We start from the raw sequence: 20,878 nt of genomic DNA, 5'->3' as shown, positions 1-20,878 counted from the left end.
AAGTTTCTTTGGTTAAGAAAATGTCAGACTGGTTTACAAAAGAACTTTGCAATTTTATGTGGGTAGAAGTATTTAATTATAGTCAGTCTGTGAAAATGTACAAGCAAATTTGTGTTTTGCTTGACTTTTAAACTGGACATAGGAAACAAGCAGGGATTTTTCCTCATTGAACTGCAAATTATCTGTAAAACAGAAATAATTGCTTTCTGACACTGTACCAGTCTAGTTTGTTCAGAACCTCCTAGTTAATAATACACATGTGGCTCACACGTTCACAGCTACTCACAGGCAGCTCTTAGTCTATCAAGACAGAACAAGTGCTGCATTCATTTGCTTTACTGGTAAGGGATCACTTGTCATGGTCTTTATGACATTGGTGAAAGAGCTTTATTGGCATTCTTGGGCTCTTGACTTTCAATGCTTTTTCTTATTAATTACCTTTTTAATTACTCACCAACCACCCTGATTTTTGTTGCAACAAGATACTGAACTAATCTACAGAAATTGAAAACAAAAAATTGTAAGAGAAAAATTACCCATTGAGCTTACGGAAACTTACAGTGAAGGAGTAAGGAACAAGTGCTATCCTAGCAAAATTCTCTTGTGCTTTTGAAAATCTTTTATCTGATTAGAAATTTGCAAGATTTCTTGACAGATGGAAAAAAATAAACACAGCAAGATTGAAGCTTTGAAGTTAAGATTGAAAAGGTGTTTTAAATACAGTCTTAGTTCTGTTTAAAACAATAATTAATTATTTTAATGGGCAAAACCCACTAATATTGCCACTGTTATAAGATCCTAAGGACATAGGTTTAAATGAAAATAATAGTGAAATAATAAAAACAGTGGATTGAGTTACATGGGGCTATATGGTGTGGGCACCTGAAATGTCCTCTGGTTTGCTGAGATGTGTCACTGGTCCTCTTTGAGTACCAGTTGTGTTTTGGAAGTTGCTGGGATCCCCATCCAGGGGTTCTGCATCTTTGGTCTGTTATCACAGCATGGCATTTGGATACTTCTTCAGTTGATTGGAAGATTTTGTATTGTACAGTGTCCTTCCTTAAAGGCACTCCCAAATCAATAGATCACAGTTGATTACAGAGACTACCCTAGAAAACGAGGACCATGGTGTGGTTCCTGGGCTAAGTCAAAATTTTTCAGGCAATTATTTTTCTAGACCAAGTCAAATTTTGGCTCTTCCTCTCTTCCCCTACCTCTTAAGAGAGGAAATATTCATTACTTTTTCAAAATCAATTGTAGAACTGGACATGCAAAATCATTAGTCACCCTTGCAATATTAGGCACAATGCTTAAACCATAGTCAAATAAAATTCCAGGTTTGAGCTTGATCTAAGCTGACTGTGGCTGATAGCAGTCTCTGTCTCAAGGGGTGGCATGCTAATGCACTGCATGAGAGGCCAAGTGGCACTGGGCAGGCTGAATATCCTCTGGAAAGTGTAGCACTATCAAGCATATGGTATATATGCATTAGAGCAATGCTCTCTTATTTTAAATGATAACATTTACACTACTCCCCTATGCTGCATTACTAAAAGCCATTAAAATAACATTTTGGCTATGGTACCATGTGAGGTAAAAGCACCATGCTTTCAAGAATGACTGGTTTGAAAAATTTCAATTTTCAATTAAGCTTGAAAGGACAAAGTGCAAAATTAACTAACTTGCAATTAATTTCAGTAGTAATTATGTAAAAAATTCCAGGCATATAGAAGATGAGAAGCATGGCATAATTAGTTGTGGAGGTTTTTTACTGCTGTAATTACAGTGATAAATATGTATGAGGCTGTTTGGGGAAGGGAAGCACAGCAAGCAATTGTATTTAATTAAACTTTTAGCTGGCTTAGTTATGGAGACTGCTCTTTGTTTTAATCCCTTCAAAACTGCAGTGACACTCCCAAGGCTGGGTAGTTACACCCCAGAGTGTGAAAATTGCATTTTAGGATTTACTTTTCCTAGGTAGAGGTATCCCAGGTCATCTGTCACTTTATGAATCACAGGTAGCCACTATGTTCCAATTTTACAGCTCTTGAAACTTTTATGAAAAGCCTGATGAAAGCAAATTGCATAATTTGTTGTTTGTGTATTTAAAATGTTCAAAGAGAAGGATGTAGAATTGCACAGGTGAGCATGATGCAGAGGAACCAGCAAGCACAAGGTAAGAGTGACTGCTAAACGGAGTGATGTTAGGATCAGTCAGGCCTTCAGCATCCAGAGGTCTTTGTTTATGGGGTGCTTATCTACAGGAGCAAAATTAACTGAAAAATTGAAGCTATTTGTAAAGGAAGCAAGGAGTCATGCAGACCAGTGTGTGTCTGTGGTTTGTTTTGCATTTTTATTCAGTATTTTTTAGGTACTTGGTATGTTCCACTTAGACGAGAATCCAGTGTGATTTGGTTGTTTTTTTTTTTTTTTTTAATTTTCTTTCCTAATGTGTGTTTAGACAAGTTTTTAAGCCGAGATATAAGCGTATTAAATCAGCCTCCATCTTTAACGTGTGAACACTGTATGTAGACAGCTTATTAAAATACCACAGAGTGCTGGGGAGGACAGGACTGGGTTGCTCAAGAGTAATTAAGTGCACCTTAAGAGTAAAGCAATAAAGCTGCCTCCTCTTTGATAGTAAAGAAAAAGTAAATAATTCATTAAAGTCTCTTTGTGTTTGGAGAGCAGGGCATGGCTGATGGAAGCTGAGAAGTCCCAATTTCTGATCCTGGCTGCCAATCTTTAGATCTGCAACTTGAAGTGAATAGTTTTATTAATTATTAATAGTTTTATTTATATAAGCCTTGCTTTTTTGGTAAGGAATAGGTTTACCTATCTTGTTGGATTACTGTAACATTTATGTGATTTGCCTTTAAGTACTTAAAGGAATAGCACTAAAAAATACTATAGTTGGCCGTTTGTATCTGTACTATAAAGGAGTAGTAGTGAATGGTTTTGTTTCTTCCTCTTTCAAATTAGATAAACTCTTAACCTTTGTTAAGAATGATTTTTAAAATTGCAGCAGATGCCTGTGTGTGTGTAAATGGAAACATCTCAGCTATTACAAATTATGCTCCCTACAAGCTTTTACCCAGCCCACACAGTCCCCCAGCATTTGTTTAAATTTAGTCATGAAGCATAATTTTACCTATTTTCTCTTCTTTCTGAGAAGTGTTTCATTAAATTTGTCTTTCATCTTTTCCCTTTTACCCTTCTTCACCTTTCATTCTGATCTGTCCAATAATCTAAGAATTAGTCACTGAGCTTATTTTTTATAACCAGGGGCTATTATAAATACTTCAGTCATATCTCCTTTTAATAATATTTTCTCAATATTAAATCAAGCATGCTTTTTTTCTCTCTTGATATTTAAGCTCTGTTTCCCCCATTCATCATCTTTGTTTCTCATGCTGCACTCTCCATCAACCTAATTCTGTCTTCAAGTGAGCTGGCCAAAATAGACTGCCAGTGTTCAAACATGGTTTCATTGGGGTTTTGCAGAATCATGCCATAATACAGTTAATATCCTTTCCTTGTGATAAGCCAGTTTTCTATTAATCTGCTTTACCACTTCTATGCATTAGTTGAAGTTTCCGTCAATAAAGGTTCATTCTCATGTGACACATTAGCTAATTCAGTGCCTTTTAAACTATGCTAAGCTGTACTAATCATTATTATTTGCCTCCAGTCTTTTCACGCAGAACGAGAACTATAAGTATGCCACCAAAAATCTCTTTATTTGCCCTTGCATACAGTAATTATCTTGACAAAGTGATTAATAATTCTGATTCTTGCCTCTTAATACAAATTTCAAAATACATTCTTCTTTCTTGCATTGTACACATGCTTTTCATATCAAGAATTGCACAATTCAGTATGACTAGTTTAGTCAGTCAGCCAGGGTCAAAGGGAAAATAAATGTTTCCACAATCTCTCTGGAAACAAAAAGCAAGACTACATCTTCAGCAAGAATAAAATCTGGCACTCTCACATTCATTAGGCTGCATTTGTCAGTGCTGAATAAACAGCCTTTCATCAAGTGAAGCAATTTTCTCTGTTCTGTAATTAAAGATATTTTTTGCTTAATTTATTTATATGAAAACTTGCTGAAGTGAGACCAAAATTTTTATAATGCATATTTCAAAAAAAATATTCTGGATAAAGTCCCAGGTACTATAATATCTTGATTTAGTGTCTGAAATGTTACGCTAAGTCCATCCACGGGGTAAAGGTATCCAAGTGTCCTCTGCCCTCTAAAGGAGGAGATGAGCTCCTTCTTCCTTTCTGAATGCATGGTTAGCTTCTAAGGCTTATAGAATTTATTGATTTGTCAATGAAGTATGAACTCCTACTGAACTTGGGAGAATAATGAGATCATGTAACAAGTGATATAAAATTCTTTACAAGAGGACCTCCATCCTCATTGTTAGGAGGTGGTTTTTGTCTTTTTTCTGTTTATCTGAAGACAGGTTGGGTGAAACAAACACAGGTTTGTCAGCTCAGGAGAAATAACCCAAATTTAGGTTTTATGGGGTGTTTTGGGTTATTTGATTGGCAGGGTGAAAGTTGTTATTTCTGACTGCAGGCCAGTGCATTAAGGACTATCGAAGTTCTCAGGGTATTCCCAAAGCGCAGCTAGACCATTGCTAGCTCGAGGGGATCTGTTCCAGTGCTGCATCTCCTTGCCACTTTTCCAAGTTGCACCTCACACCAGAGCTACACATGTAGGTAGTTAGTTACTGTGGTGCTTTGCCTTTGGAGGTAAGTGGTTCAAATTCAACCTGGATTGCCCATACTTAAAATTTATAGGATTTTTTTATATAAGTCAGGAAAACTTCGAGAAACTCTCCTGAGGACATACAGGAATGATAGTCCCTATGGTAAAACCATCAGAGTGGTCAGTGTAACTGGAAATCTATAGGCATGGAGGCACATGGTGCTACTACTGTTTATTCACTGGCAGACGTGACAGCTCTAATCAATTAGATGTGTGAAATAAAGCTGTGATTTCTCACATTAGTCATTTGGGACACTTCCTGCAGTGTTTGAAAGCCCTGCACTTACATTGTTAGAGCAGGCGTGGTTTTGAGTGTCATTAATTTCATACTTCTGTATTTAAAAATATTAAAAGCTTCTCTGCAATATTTTCTTCAGCCTAAACAATCCCTTCTTGGTAGTTAGTGTCTATGTAGGCATCTGATACTTCATGTTTTTCTCCATCAAGCTCTGATTTACCTTTCTTTTATTTTAAAATAATTTTTAATTTTGATCTCATCTAGCAGGGTTGATGTTGCCTAACAGCAAGCTGAATAAACACCCTCTGTCATTCAGGTAATTACTGAATAGTTTCAGGTTCAGAGCAAAGCCTTTTGGACCCCCCTGAAAAGCTTTCAATTTTCTAATGAGCCACAGCAGCCACAGCCTTTGAATGTTTCCCTCCCACTCCCTATTTTCAGTGTCATCTTTTCTGATCAAGTGAGATTTTTATCAGAGGGTGAAAAGCACATGTTTATCTTCTTCCTGGTGTTAATGCCTTCCAGATGCTTGTTATTGTCCCATTTGTGTACACTAGCTTTCAAATGCAGCTTTTTTCTTTTTCTTCTCTTTGCCTCATTTGCTTCTCTGTTTTCTTCCTCTCTCTCTCTTTCTCTGGCATTTGACAGTCTGAGTCTTGTGATCAGAAAGGCCAAAAAGGGCTGTGCAATAGCTACTTTCACAGCCAATTGCTGTCTTCTCTGCTTTTGTATTTTGGTCCTTTTTTTTTTTTTTTCTGTTTGTATGTATGTGCATATAATATTGAAGGAAATATTTAGAATTTTATTTGCAGCCAGGTACAATGTTTGTTAAGACCTTCCTGAAGGTGGGACCTGAACACAGTGAAGCTTCTGAGGCCGCTGTTTGGCAAGAGTTTCTTGAGTTTCAAAAGCGTGTGGCTGAAAGGAAATTTAGTTTGTATGTCAAACAAATGTAATGCAAAGTCAGGATAATTTTAACAGGGAAAGCATCTCATCACGTAACTTCATAGAGGTGCATTTTTTGTCAGAACCAAGCACTGAGCTTATCTTGGTTTGGACTGAGTGTCTACCCACATTGCTTGCTTTCCTCTCCAGTCTCCTCTTGATTCCTAGAGCCAGAGGGTGTCCTGCAGGCTCTTGCTGGAGTGGATTTGCTGCTGGTTTATTCTGTGGCATCCTGAAGGCAGTCATTGAAGGGGCATTGAGTAGGTATGAATGAATGGGTGATAGAAAGGGATTAGGTGACCTGGAAGTTATTGTCTGTCTCTGCGGATTTGTTTCTTTTTTTACTTAGGATCACAACCTGCTCATGGTTTCTAGATTGTTAGTAGCTTCTTGAACAAGTGAAGCTATGTGTATCTGGCAACATCTCTTCTTCACAATTCTGGGAAATAAGTAGGATTGACAATATTAATATGTAAAGCAGGACATGGATGCTGTATTAACGCTTTTTCAAAAATGAGAGCCATTAAAATACAGTTCTTGAACAATTAGACTAAATTTATAGACTGATTATAAACTTACTCTACAATAGATTTAAATCACATTTAAGTAGTATTTCTTGCCATGTTTACCTGACTGCAGGCTCCATAAATCCTGCACTGCATTTCTTCAAGCCTTATTATCCTTCTTATGCTCCAGCTGTTCATAGCACTAATCAGCACCCAGGAAAAAGTTAATGTGCACATTCTAGCTCAGCACTGTGTGTCTCTTCTTGCCAGCCTCCAGAAAGCACTATAAAAATGTAATTCAGCTGTCCTGCACAGCATCTCACATTCAGCTTTTTGCAGACATTCTCTTGAAACAACATGCATTTTTTCAGGCATGTAGATCACTCAAGATAAATTGGTAACAGTTTTGCAATGGGTGTAATTTCTTTTCAGAGTTGATAGATGATAAAACCACCAACATTTCATCCACAAATTTTCATTTTAATTAGTTTACTTTTTGTTTTTATTTATTGGGTTTTTATGCCTCCTAGATATTCACATGATTTCAAGGAATTTTTGTGGAGTATGTCCTGGCAACTTGGATTCTAAACACTTAGGGAATAGGAAAAGCAAAGCCACCCATGGCCTTTGCCAAACCTCTTTTCCGTCATACTTTTGACTTGGAATTGTACTGATGACCTTTCAAAATTAATCAAGGTAGGGTATGCCTTTGCACTGGCAGGGAGCTGATACAATGTCCAGGCTCTTACCTGGCTCAGAGCTCCAATTAACCTTTGCAGAAGACAGGACAGTGCATTTGCACATAACATTTGCCGGTGATGCCAAGGTTATTTGGTAGAAAATAGGATGCTTTAGTTAAAGAAGTGAAGCTGATGTTAAAGAATCAAAGAATCACTGGGCTTGGAAGGGACCTCTTGAATGTCTCCAGAGAGGGAGATGCCGTGATTTCCTTGGACAGCCTGTTCCATTGCTCTGTCACCCTCAATGTAAAGGAATTCTTTCTCATGATGAGGTGGAACTTATTGTATTTTAGTGTATGTCCATTATTCCTTAAATATTGGAGAATGAGTATGCTTGGGTCTTGCTGGTTGAATTGCACAGTTCTGTTAACTTCCCCATTAAAACATTATATTGTTTTAACTTTCATGACTATCCTGTACTACTCACTAATGGTACGCAAGAGATCACACAGCAACCAAAGACCCCAAACCTGGACATTTATGCAGTTGGGGAATACTGTGTGAGACTGCAATATCTCTTGGGAAATTGCAGGGAGGAACAGGCTATGCTTTAGGATCAGTGGCTATTATCTCCAACTTAGTCACCTTTCTTGTAATGGCACTAGAGCCTGGGTGGTGTGTAGTTGTCATGTGTCTCAGCAAGAGCACCAGAGCATGTTTTTGCTATGAAGATAATACTGTTTTTCTTTTTTGAAGCAGATTATTGATTTGTTTTATAAACTTGGTCCACCAAAGAGCCTTCTGGTGGGTGCAGTTAGAGATTTTCCTTCTGCAGAGCATGTTTAATCTAGTGCTTGGGAGGGGCCAATAGTAGCAAAAACCCCTAAAGCTTTCAGTGCCCCAGACTCGGCCTGTCATAAAATGTTACAAGAACTCCATAGTAACTAATTTCGTGGTAGCCTTGATGGTGACCCTACATTTACAAACTAGAAGGAGGAGACTAACAGAACACAGTTCTTCCTTTTTATGTTTTACCTGTGATTTGGGCCTGTTTTTTGTAGTGGCTAAGATTTAATCAAAGTACACCACTATCCTATCATGTGTCCAGGAACTGCTGCATAGATCAGTGCTGGAGTAATCCTAAATTACTTTTGAGTAGCACTTTAATTTCCTACTTGGTCTCCCTCCAGCTGCCAAGTCTGGACCTTTTGTTTCTCCGCTTTATGGCAGGTTTTGGCTTTGCAGGTTTTTAAGTTGCTGCCAAGTTAATTTTAGAACTTTGGTTGCTATGACTACTGTTAAGTATTTCTTAGTTCTCCACTTATTTGCTCGGTTTGCTGCTTTTCTTTTCTGTGTGTGTGTGTGTGTGTGTGAAGTGCATGGAGTAATTATCCTGCCCTGCAGAAGATAAAAAAGGATGGCATGTGAGAGGTGAGGCTCTTGATCTTCAGGCTGACTCAGCTGCTCATTTAGAGCAGCTGCAAAGACTTGAAAGCACAGCTCTTGTAGAGCGTGGTCAGGATGAGGATTTAAGTCTGGGGAGGAAGGCACTGATAATGCACCCATTCTGGTGCACTGAATGAGACATGCTGGCACTGCTTCTAATTCTGCTGACTGCTACTGTCCTTAGGTTTATCTGTGTCTTGCTAGCTACTTTTTTAACTATATATAGTTCCAAGTCTTACACTTAGCTTTACATTGTTGGGAGCAATAACCATTGTTTTGCTCAGAGCCTCTAAAGTGTATTATACAGAGAAATTCTGTTTCATTGCTCAGGGCTCAAGTTGTTACACTAATACCAATAGCGATGTAAATGATGTAAATATATATATATATATATATGTACAACTAACAAGTTCTTCATATCAAGAGATCCTACTGTGTTTGTGCAGGCAAGGTCATGACTGTCTTGCCAGTCATCTGAAAGAATAGGTAAAGATAGAGCATCCAGTGGTATTTAAGGCTTCTGATTGATATTTGAAACACTTAGAATTTTCAGGAAAATGTAGTTCTTATCAGTATGAAAGAGCTTTGAATGAGAATTCCCTAAGAATGTGGGAACATCACTGTCTAGTTTTCAGGTGGGGCTAGCCGGGCAAGGAGCCAGGCAGAGGTGGTAAAAATTACCTGATGGGCAACTTCAAGAGCTGGGAATAGATCCGCCCTTTGCTCCAGCTTCTTAGATCAAGGGCTGTTCTGTTGGCTGTGGTTCTGTCTGTGGGCATTAGGGACACTTGTTATTAGCAGGGAGTTAAACACAGGATAACCTTGGTGCCATTTGAAGCCACAACATCTGTGCAGATGCCCATTGTCTGTCTTTGTCTGTGAAGCCATCACTGTTATAGGCATACCTGTAAGGAGCTTCATCCCGGTGCCTTCCCAGAAATCTTACCCATTTACCAATTACCTGTTAAGCAAAAATGTAATCATATTGTATTCCTCTGGCCAATTCCCATAGATAAGGCCTGCTTAGTATGTGTAACACTTCCATTAGTGAATCTCTCTTCTGTGCCTGAAACAGAGAAAGCCATAGCAAGGCAAAAACACGCATTGAATGCAGTTGAAAACAAATCCTTGTCTCTGGTGTCTATGGGAACTGTGAAGCTGTTCAGGAGGGGAACAGTGGTAACCTAGCAGGAGGCTTCATGAGGTCAAGGTGCTGTGTTGTCTGAGAGAGATCTTGTTTGTAACACTGAGAAGGGCAATAGGGAAAAAAGATAAGTCAGTTAGAAAAACATCACTAGAATAAAGAACATTCTAAGAGTTCAGTGCACAAAATCTATAGAAGAGTTGTTTTAGTGGCACATAAAATCATGAAGGGTGAAAAATTTAATAAGAGTTTTGGGAGACTTAGCTGGATGCCCTAAGAACTCCAAACACAGAAAGTAAATAATGTGCAGAGGCTCTGCCTGTCTGCATTTGATTTTTGTTGTCTTTAACCTTCCAAGCTGCAGCTCTGCACTTTAACCAGTTGGAATTTAAATGTGTTGTTACAGTAGCATCTTTGTTGGAGATGGACCGTGACTCGTGCTCATTAAGGCTACAGATGTCTGCTCAGATTATGTATTTCAAAAGCTTTTTCTCCAATGAACTGTGAAAAGCCAGGCTTGAGCAGAGGATTGTGAAAGATAAAATAATAGCCTCAACCCTGTGTCGGGCAGACTTAATGCAGTTACTCTCAGATCTTTTTTTAAACTTTGAGACAGCAAATTTGTTCACAGTCAGTAAAATAGACCTCTAAGCACAACCTACTATGTTTCCTTTATCAGTATTTTCCTAAATTATTCACAAGGCTTTTTACACTCCAAAAATCTCTAATCTGTGAATTCGGCATTTCCCAGATACTGGGGTTTAATAGGCATAAGTGGCATTGATAAACTGTTTATATGTGGCATGATAGAAAACAGATCTTCTTAAGGGAAAAAAAAAAAGGCATGAAATAGTAAATATTCCATGAATTTAAATTAAATTTGTTTGCCCACTCACTCTTTTTCATGCATTTGCACTTAGTAGCACAGCAGAAATAACTTCTTAAACCTACCTGGATAATGCCTGCTTCTCCTGGGAGATGATAACTGAATTACCAAGAAATTCAGTTAAATGACTTCTGTGATGTGTAAACATTTGCTGAAAGTTATTAGAGTAGAGCTAAAGAGTCATGGGTTTTGTTTCCTTAAGTAGTCATGCATGTCCAAGAGGCAGTTTTCAGGTGTTCTCTATATCTCACTTTTTCCCTTTTACATTGAATGCAAAATGGATAGAGGTTCATCAGGCAGTCTCAGCTCAGTACCCCTCGTTCCCTTTCCAACCTCTGAATATTCACCAGGCTTTACAAAAAAAACAGAATGCTATCAAGGAGTTCTAAAAAGTTGCTTATTTCAGCATGATCAGCTATATAGGAAGACAAAGCAAAAACTTGATTTAAAAGTCTCCTATATGCAAAACTGTCTCATAGTTCTCTACTGTGTTTTGTTTTAGCTGTGCCATAGAGCAATTTTCTTGTCAAAGAGTTACTTTGGAAGACCATTAAGGGCAGTTCACCTCTCTAGGACTGCGAGCCATGCAGTGTTGAAAGGTTCAGGTAATGTTACTTTCATCTGTTGCAGGCTTGGATTTATTGGCCTTGCTAGCAAGAGAGATTAGGTACAGGTTGGTATTTTGTGGAATAAATTATATCACAGCCAAATTGAAATGCCACTGGACTTCACATGTGTGGATTGCTAAGAGACCTTAAGATAATGTCTTCTTGGCCCAGAAAACCCACTGATAAGGCAAGAATAATGTTGTTATTGTGGTGAAAGAAGACTTAGTTTAAATGGTAGCTGAAGCTTCCTAGTTAGAACTCCATCTCAGGTACAGTCTTTTCCTTGATAGATACAGACTATGCATGTTTAAGGAGCTGGATTCTTTGTATGGGGAGGGTGCCCCTATGCAAATCTTCAACACTGCCTGGGGTGCAAGAAAGAGCACTTGACAAATGAACCAAGTTCTTTCCACTTCACAGGATATATCTGTACTCCTGTGCTGCTTCATGTTAGAGACACATGGGCTAGAATTAGCTGAACTGACAGAGATGCTAATTCCAATTTTAAATGCAATATTGCTGTATTGGCTGGTTCAAAGGTTGCACCAGACAAGACTGTTCAAAGCAGCACCCTAATAGCTCTGCTTCTGGCTCAGAGACCTCTACACAGATTCCTAGGCATGCCCTTAGATTGCTCTGGGTTTCAGACAGTGAACTAAATGGGAATATGAGAAACAGATCTAAACACCCATAAAGGAACAGAGTTAGTGGTAAATAAATTATGCCACAGTACTCCCAAAACTCCAAAACAGCATGTTAACTGCAAAGTTATCCCAAATCTCTGCAAAATATGTCTATGGCTGTCGTATGAAAAAGATTGTAAAACCAGATAAGAGATGTTTTGTTTCACACTATTCTGAAGCTGATCATCAGATCCCATCTGACTTTTGATAAAGGAGTTTTTCTTCAGCAGTCCAGTTAACTTGTTTGGATTTATAGATATGGTTCTTGTAGGACCTAGAAGATGTTATCCTAAACAGGTGGATAACTTTAAAAGTTTGGGAAAAAAGTTGATGGATAATTCACTTCTCATTTTTCTCCCCTTTTAGTAAGATGGAGATTATACAGAGAAGAGACTGTGCTGCTGCAGAATGACCCCATGGTAACTAATTAGGTCTCATTAGGTCTGCAAAGGCATCCGGTTTTCGGCCTTAATGCCAGTGCACTGTAACCAGTGAGCCAAGTTGAATGAGAGTCTTGTGGTATTTTACTGGGATGTCATAATAGATTTACCTTCCTTGCACTTGCTGCAGCTAGTAGTGTTCATCCACGGGTCAGTCCTTGCAAATAAACTTCTTGATGCTTGCATAAAAATGATCTGCTTGTCATTATATTCCCTGCACTGGCCCTTATCTGTGATGCATAACATGATTTCATTTCTCAGCTGTTGAATTTAGGGAGTGTATTAAAGGAGCCAGAGTAATATGTGGTGAGCTGTAATTAAAATTACTAATGCATGTCAGTTCCTTTCCTTCCTTCTGTTCTCATTTACATTCCTCATGCAGACTTGGTTCACTTTGCTGAGTGAGCCAGAGACCAAATGTTGACTGGAAACAGTGATTTCTGCTTTCTCTAGCACAGTTGCACGGGGAAATAAAGTTAGCAAAGATCCTCCCTGAGGTGTTACACTATCAGGAAAAGTGTGGCTTGCAGCTGACTGCAAAGCTCTGGTCTGTGGTTGTAGTGGCATCATCAGTGAAGCAGCTCTGAGTGGTAGTTTTCATAGTTGTGGCAGGACCAATAATCACATAATGGCTTGGGTTGGAATGAACCATAAAGACCATCTCATTCCAACCTCCCTGCTGTAAGCAGGGACACTTTCCACTAGACCAGGTTGCTCAAAGTCCCATCCAGCCTGGCCTTGAACACTTCCAGGGATGGGGCATCCACAGCTTCTCTGAGCAACCTGTTCCAGTGCCTCACTACTCTCATAATGAAGAAATCATATTTTCTTTGTTCTGTTAGTCTTTTTTTTCCCATCTCATCTCTTCTTATTAAAGTATCTATGCTTTAAAAAAGAGATGTTTAAAGGATTAGCCATTTTATCTTACTGACAAATGCAGAAGCTATTTTTAGTGATGCTGGAAATTGTGGCTTGGTGTTTAACCATGTAAGTGAACTACCAAAATCAAATATTCAGAGAGATACCTAAAGCATCTTGGATGAAAACAATGGGTGCTTGAGTAAAGGTCTTCCATTATGCTGGGCACAATCAGTGTATATTTCATTATCTGTTGTTAGAGAAATATGTTAGTGGCTCTGTTGCAATTCTGAATGACTGAAAAGCAGTTTTGCTTGATGAGGAAAAGAAAGGAAAATCATATGCCAAGACTTACTGTGCCAGCCTTCTGTAGTAGGAAATTAAGAATTTGGATGGATCATGCTCTTGTAATTGTGTGGATTTGAGGTTCTGTTTGTTTTGTTTTTACTGAGACTCATATTTTTCTTGAGGTGGATGAATGTCAGAATGGCCTGTTTGAAGCTATAAGGAATTACAGGCTGCACAGAAAGAGAAATTCCTGCCCAAAAACATATTGCTCAATGACTGCAAGACCTTATGGACATGGGGCTTAAATGGTGTCAGGGGAATGTAAAGTTAAAAAAAAAAAGTGTTGCGCCTTCTACATCTCTGATTCTAGTAAGCTTTGCCAGATGCAGCTCAGATATTGTGGTTATGGCTTGGAACTGGGTATCTCACCTTTGGAAACAAAAGCTGTGACTGTTAGGTATCCCATGATAATGCTCATGCTACTACAGTGTGCATTTTCCTCTTTCTTAGCTTGTCTCTCCCTATAGTTTATTTGCTGGCACTACTGTTGATGGGGTTGGACTGAGGGATGCCTACCAATCTCCAGTTTGCATGCATGTGCTTTTAATAAGCTCATTTTTCAGAATCTGAAGGAAAAATGAAAACTTTCTTTTGTCACACAGCGCATTAGCAGAAAACACAGCATAGGCCAAAAGCAGTTTTATATTGCAACCAATCTCAGGCCTCCTTTTCCTTTTGCCTTGCAGAGGGAGGCAGTGGCCAAGATTACGTGACCTCCGAAACTCAGCTGCTTTACTACCCGAGTATTACCTACGCCATCATTGGCAGCTCTGTCATTTTTGTCCTCGTGGTGGCCTTCCTCGCCTTGGTACTGCACCACCAGCGCAAGCGCAACAATCTGATGACGCTGCCGGTGCATCGCCTGCAGCACCCCGTGCTGCTGTCCCGCCTGGTGGTCCTTGACCACCCGCACCACTGCAGCGTCACCTACAACGTCAACAACGGCATCCAGTACATGGCCAGCCAGCCCTACCACAGGCCAGTGGAGATGGACTCCCCACCATCCTATTCAGAGGCCGTGCTCGACCAAAGGTATGTACAGGAGCTGATTCTGGGCTCACCAAAGCATCCCTCTGCTGGTTGCAGCTCTGGTAATCTGTGCTGCTGCTCCCCACTTTCTACTGCTTTTGACAGAAGTCCAGTGCTGTGCTTCTGTTGCCTGCACAGGATCAAATTTCAGTAAATGTGAGCTTATTCTGTGCATGAAAAAATCATGGTTCTCAGGTCTGTTTACTGTTACTGGTATTAAAAGGGATTTGAGGCAAACTCAAATCTCTTAGCACAAATTGGTAGTAAGATTTTAAGAACAGCAGGAGAATGTATCACTTGTCTAGTAGTGATAACCTGTGCCAGTCTGGAATCAAAATGTGAAAACTGAGTTTAGAGTTTCACCAAAAAAGCCCAGGTAATTTGTAGGTCATAGCACTGAAAAAAATACAGCCCTGTTCATTTATGATAAGTATATAAAGGTGAGAGCGTTCTTCTTTTATAAAGAAACCGTGTCATTCTTCTGCTCTGCACTGCTTTACCTTTTACCAAGAGAAGAAAAGAACGGAACTTTGGAATGGAAAGGACTCTTCCTAATTTAAGTAGCTGAAAGTGCTTTGAAGTTTGATGTGGGTGTGGCTTGTATGTGATGCTTTTGTGGTTATGTAGTTATGACACTGGTTTTATTTGTAGATGATTACCATTCATTTTAACCTCTGTCTGTAAAGTCTTTCCAAACAAAACTTGTAAGCAGACATCCCCTGTACCGAAAAAGGATATGGTACAAACTTCAGCAATTCAGATTGCTCACTATCACCCTGTTGGTATTTACAGTACGAATTGTGGGATTTAAGAATAATTGTGAATTCCTGTTCTCTACTGCTTTTGGCTGCAGGACCCTTGTCTTAATGTTGACTTTCATAATAATGATATCTTTTCATTATTAAGGACAACTAAATGAGCAGGTGTCCAGATTGTAATCACTTCTCACCTGAGCTGATAAAACCATCAGCAGTTTTGGAGCTAATTGCTCCCAGTGCCTGTTATCAATCTGCTCAGCCCTTACTTGCTATCAGAACAGTTTTCCTGAGTGCAGTGCTCATCTTGCCTGTGCCTACTTAACAGTTGCTCTGCATATAATCTCATGACAGCCAAAGTGATTTGTCAGTGTGGAGAATTCAGTTTGTTATTTATTTGTAGACTGTAAGCCATTAATCTCTGTCCCTTAGGAAGGTTTCCTTGGAGTTTTCTTCTGCTCACATTATCATCTATAGGTGTAAATCCACCACTTAATCTTACTTCTTTTGGTGTTTTCTCTAGTGTAAATGTTAAACAGAAAAGTTTTTTACCTCTTGCACAGCTGTCTTTGAGCCAGCTTTGTTGGAAATCCATAGCCATCTAATTCAGCATGTGGATTGTTAAACAGGTTGTAATTACTATGTTGCACCTTGGCCAGAAACCTTGCTTCCCAGTGGTGGTGTGAATATTTTGAAATTACCTGAATAATGTGAGCAGGTCTGAGATCTCTTGATATATGTCATAATGGAAAAGCTAAGAAATACTGTTTGTTTTTTTCATCATTGGAATACTATGTACTATCTTCTGTCCCACTGTTTTCAGTAACTTCTTACTCTGTTGTGTGTCTTATAGCAGACCACCTTGGTTTGACCTTCCTCCGCCACCTTATTGTTCCGAATCGGAATCCCCTAATCAGCCAGACCTTCCTCCTTACCGCTCTCGCTCGGGAAGCTTGGCCAGCACAGACACCCCCATGGCAGAAAGTCCCATGGGCACATCCGACAGCTGGACAAGAGATGTCCGTGGCAGCATGGATGGGCACAGAACTCTGCTGGAGAGGACAGTAGATCAGAGTGATCCTCTGGTCAGCCACACAGCCGAAAGAGAAGTGTAACTGCTCCAGTAGTTGGGATGGCCAGAAGGCATTTACTGTGTCTATGTGGGTTAATCTGCTGTGTCTAATAGGTTTCAGGGGGACACGTGCCTGAACGATGACTTGCTTTGAATTCATGCTAAGTTAATATTTGAATTCAGCATTTTGGGCTCATCAAAGGCAGAGCAAGGAGAGCTAAACCTAGAGTCACATCAGCTCTCCACAATATTTCTGTGAGCAAGTTCTGGTTCAGACAAGTAAGGGAAACATCAGTGCTTTGTCAAAAGAACTGTTGTGGTGTATTTATTGGACTGCTTACTGTATATGAATGTATATAAGTGTGTGTATAATATTTACAGAAGTTGCACACGAGAGTTCTGCCAGAAGGACTCTTGTTTTCAGACTGCCTTTCACGTGGTAGACTGCCTTTCAACGTGGGAGCTATTTCTTCTTACCGTGTGGTGCCAACTGGTGGTCACTGAAGCACATGAGAAGCACTCATGCTGCTTGGAGGTCTGGTGCCCAATGCCAACTTCCTGGCAGTGCCCAAATTGCAGAAAATCTCCTACTTGACCCATCTCTGTGTGGCCTGGAACATTCTCATTGTGAAGGAGGTTTAAGCTTGTGAGGATCCAACAACTCTAATTAAGCAAGGTGGTTTTTTTTTTTCCGCAGATGCCAGTATCTAGGCCAAATTTGCATGGGTTGTCTCAGCAACACCACAAAGGTTGACTTATCTGTCAAATGTCAAGGGTGAGTACAGAGGCACCGAAGCTTCTCAAAACAGCAGAGCAAGACTTCTTTTCCTGTGTGGCATAACATTACTCCATGTATTCCCTTAAAAAAAAAAAAAAAAAAAAAAACACAACAAACAAACCCCCAGATTGTTCCAGCAAAATTTTCAACACCAAAACTGCTGTGAGGCAAACAACCAGCACAGGAAGCTTTAATGTCAGTGAGTAGTTTGTTATATTTGTAAAATACCTGAAAGCAAGTCATGCAGTGAAAGGTGTGGGCTTGGCATCCTATCTGCAGCATATGTGTGTACACTCATGGATACACATGTGTAATACTGTATGTAGGTATGTACATAGTGTATCACTTTGGTTTAGTTCTGCTACACCACGAGAACTCTAATGTCAAAGTTTTGGTTTTGATAAACTCATTGGTTTTCACAGAGTTTGCATTATTCACATTCATTTGGTTGAAATTCTAGCTTCTGCAGCAGAATTATTTATGTCCATTCTGTCATAAGTCCTTTAATGGTCTCCTGTCAAATGTGTTTCAGTGCACCTTGTTGAATCACCATGTGAAAGCACCTCTGAGGTTAAAGGTATTTAGGAAGGCAAGAGGGAAGAAACTGTGAATTTAAATGCCACTGCAGTGCCGTACTTGTGCTCAGTATACAGAAAAGTACAGTGTCTTCCTCTTGTCTGGGGAGAAATTTGCCTTGAAAAATGATTTATGTTTGTCTATCCCACATTACCCACTATTTCTATGTAAAAAAGAACAGTGTCATTAAACAGACCTTGCTGTTTAAAGGAAGTGAAGGAAGCTGACTGCCCACACTTTCTGCTTTCTTCCTCCCCATCCTTGTAAGGTTGATTCTTCTGCCCAAAGGTTACATGCTCATAGCCCAAGAATTTGGAGTGTAGGTAAGGCAACAACTCAAATTCAGTCTTAGTTCTCATAAATAAACCTGAATTTTTAGGGAGGGGGTTAGGGTGTTGTTGTTTTTTGGGGTTTTTTTTTTTTTTTCATTTCCAGCTTTGGAATCTGTTGCCACAAATACAAGAGGCAGGGACCAGATAGATTTACAAGCACAGGTCATTCCAGGACTGAGGACATGGTGGGGAGTGCTGAAGAATTCTAATGTTGATGGGCTATGCTGACTTTGGAAGCAGATTAAGGGCAGCTTTCATTACAGGCTTAGGCAGCCTGTGGTGAAGTGCTTTGGTGATGATGCTCCTTGGTCGTTTCAAAGTAACATGCAGGAGTGGCTCAGATTTCATCCTTGCTGAGAACTCAAGCAACGTAATTATGCTGTCCTGCACAAAGCAGGATTTAGCTTTATTACTGACTGACCAAGGTCACAGGCAGACTGTTGTCTTTGCACAGAGCAGACAGCTATTCTTTATTTTACAGGTAGATCAGGCTCAGGTATGTGAATGAGTTAATAGTACAGGTGGGTGCAGGGACATCTCCTGTGATCACTGGACCCTGCTGTCTCTCTTGCCTTTCAATAGGATTCTGCTTGGCCTCTGTAAAAGAGCTGTGTAATGCTGTATCAGAATTAACTTTACTGGTTTTTCTGTTGCAGTTTTAGAAACTTTATATTAGTTTTGAAAACATACCATTGTAGAGTTTGCAGTAGTTTCATTGTAATTAGGTATCTTTTTAATTTTAAAGTTGCCTAAAGCACTATTAGTGAAACTAAATCTTTGTGTCCACTACCCCTCAAACAAGCCTTCCACAGGGGATTGCATTTCACCATGTGTATTCTAAGACAACAGAGGGTTTGCAGCCCAAATACTGTGTGCCTATGGCATCTGAAAAATGTTGCCTCACATTGCTAAGAAATAGGAAAAGAGTTAATATAGCCTGTTTCTTCTGTTTTCTGTGTCAGTCACTGTCATATATGTACATATATATATTTAAAAATACTCTTTCAAGATGTATATATTCATGTAACTTTTGCATTAAGATAATCCATTTGGACTTTACCAATAAAAAAAACCCAAAAAAAAAAAAAAGAAGAAACATTCTTAATGGTGTGACGTTTTCCCTTCCAGCTAAGGGGGTATTTATCTTTGTATAGGAATCGTCTAGTTTTTGAGAACACAACTTAAAAGGAGATTGTGCCTTTCTGTTTGAATGTTGATTAGAAAAGCTGTTACCTGCATTTCTGGGTGTTGTTACATATCATTGTCTAGAGATCCAGAAAGAGCAACAAGTCTTGTCTTCCTCTTCGTTGTTACTTATGGGGACCACTGAACTTTACGGACTACAGCAATTCAGTATCTTGTTCCAAAAAGGTGTGCTAAAACTTGGGGTGGCTCATCTTACTCTGTTTTTCTGGTAGTAGAACAGGTTTGCTAGGCTGGTTTCTTTGGAAATTGCTGTAGTGTCACACAGAAGTTGTTTATGGTGTATCATTTCTAGTGTGTTAATACAGCATTACACTGCATTATTCAGTGGAATCTTTGGGAAATGTGCTGATGAAATGAAATATTTCATTGAAAATCCTGCAGCTTGTAAGGCTGAATTTAAATGTTCATCCGATACTATGTGCTAGGGTTTCTTTATGGTAGCAGGTAAAATTGGAATTGATCATCCTATTGTTTGCAATTGGTCCTAACCTTTTAGTTTGATGTTAGTCATCCAAGAGCTTTCCTTTCTACTTAATATTTAAACAAATTGATGTTATTTCAAAGACTTATTCTTACAATTAAAGTTCTCTTCAAGAGCCTAATTCTGTTTCCACGTCTGTACTGAATGGCGACCACTGTATTGAGTAGTTCTCAGTGCAGCTATTAATATATTTGAACAAAAGAGTTTGAAGAAATGACTACTTGAAGTAAGTGAAGGCATGTTAGAAAGAAGGTCATTTAAATACAAGCAAATGCAATAAATAAAATTCAGGAGCTTCAGCTGTAACCTCTGCTGAAATCAGTGTGCTGTGTATTTAAAATGAAGCCAATAGTGATTCTACTTGATAGTAATCTGAAGTTCCTTGTAAGGCAAATTACCATTTACCTCTCTGCTATTGGAAATGGAAAACTGGAACTGATGCTTTTAAAAGAGAGCGTGTGAATAATTTTCTTGGCTCTTGTCTACAGTGACATACACAAAAACACTGAATGCATTATAGTATTTAAATAACTGCATTCCTTCTTCCTCTACTTTTAAGCCAAATCACTTATTTACACTACTCACTTTGATACAGCTAATAGGGCCCTTGTGACAGATTTAGAAACTGAGTGGAGGAAAGAGATGACTCTCACTTTAATTAATGCTGCAGCTTGTTAATCTTGTGCTCTTTTCTTTTAGACATTGTAGCAAAGACAAATGGTTTTAATAGATAAGGAAAACTATTAATGATGAAAAGGATGGAGGGACACTGATTCTGATTTTTAATGAATATTTAAAATTTTATAAATGAAGAAAAAATTTAATGCTGTATTTTTAATGCGGTGATCAAATGACAAGTACTGTTTTTAACTGTTGCTTATTGGAAGCTACTTTGCATATAATGCCTGGAACTAAAATGGTAAGACAAGGGCTTTTCTTGCTGTTCTTACTAGATCTGCAGTATTTTTTTTTTTTTAAACACAGGGTTATATTACACCCATGGACTAAAATATGGACTGCAGGAAGAATTTCAATACTGTGCTGAATTCTGCCTGAATGTATTCCAGTACAGGATTGTGATCATTAT

At 39.0% G+C, this 20,878-nt stretch overlaps 1 protein-coding gene across 11 annotated transcripts in view; it reads left to right on the top strand.

Moving 5' to 3' along the window:
* LDLRAD3 (low density lipoprotein receptor class A domain containing 3) overlaps positions 1-17,273 on the top strand; it is a 203,096-nt gene extending 185,823 nt beyond the window's left edge. For 8 of the 11 annotated variants that reach the window (XM_068193760.1, XM_068193761.1, XM_068193756.1 and 5 more), the window contains 2 exons: positions 14,249-14,594; positions 16,200-17,273. In XM_068193760.1, the coding sequence (XP_068049861.1) occupies positions 14,249-14,594; positions 16,200-16,461 (608 nt within the window). In that variant the 3' untranslated portion in view covers positions 16,462-17,273. The remainder of the gene's footprint in view (positions 1-14,248; positions 14,595-16,199) is intronic. The other 3 variants (XM_068193754.1, XM_068193759.1, XM_068193758.1) reach the window with 1 other exon arrangement.
* The last annotated feature ends 3,605 nt before the right edge of the window (positions 17,274-20,878 follow it).

The sequence above is a fragment of the Anomalospiza imberbis genome, chromosome 6 (assembly GCF_031753505.1).
Source record: "Anomalospiza imberbis isolate Cuckoo-Finch-1a 21T00152 chromosome 6, ASM3175350v1, whole genome shotgun sequence".
NCBI lineage: Eukaryota > Metazoa > Chordata > Aves > Passeriformes > Viduidae > Anomalospiza > Anomalospiza imberbis.
This window is presented reverse-complemented; position numbering and strand designations above follow the sequence as displayed.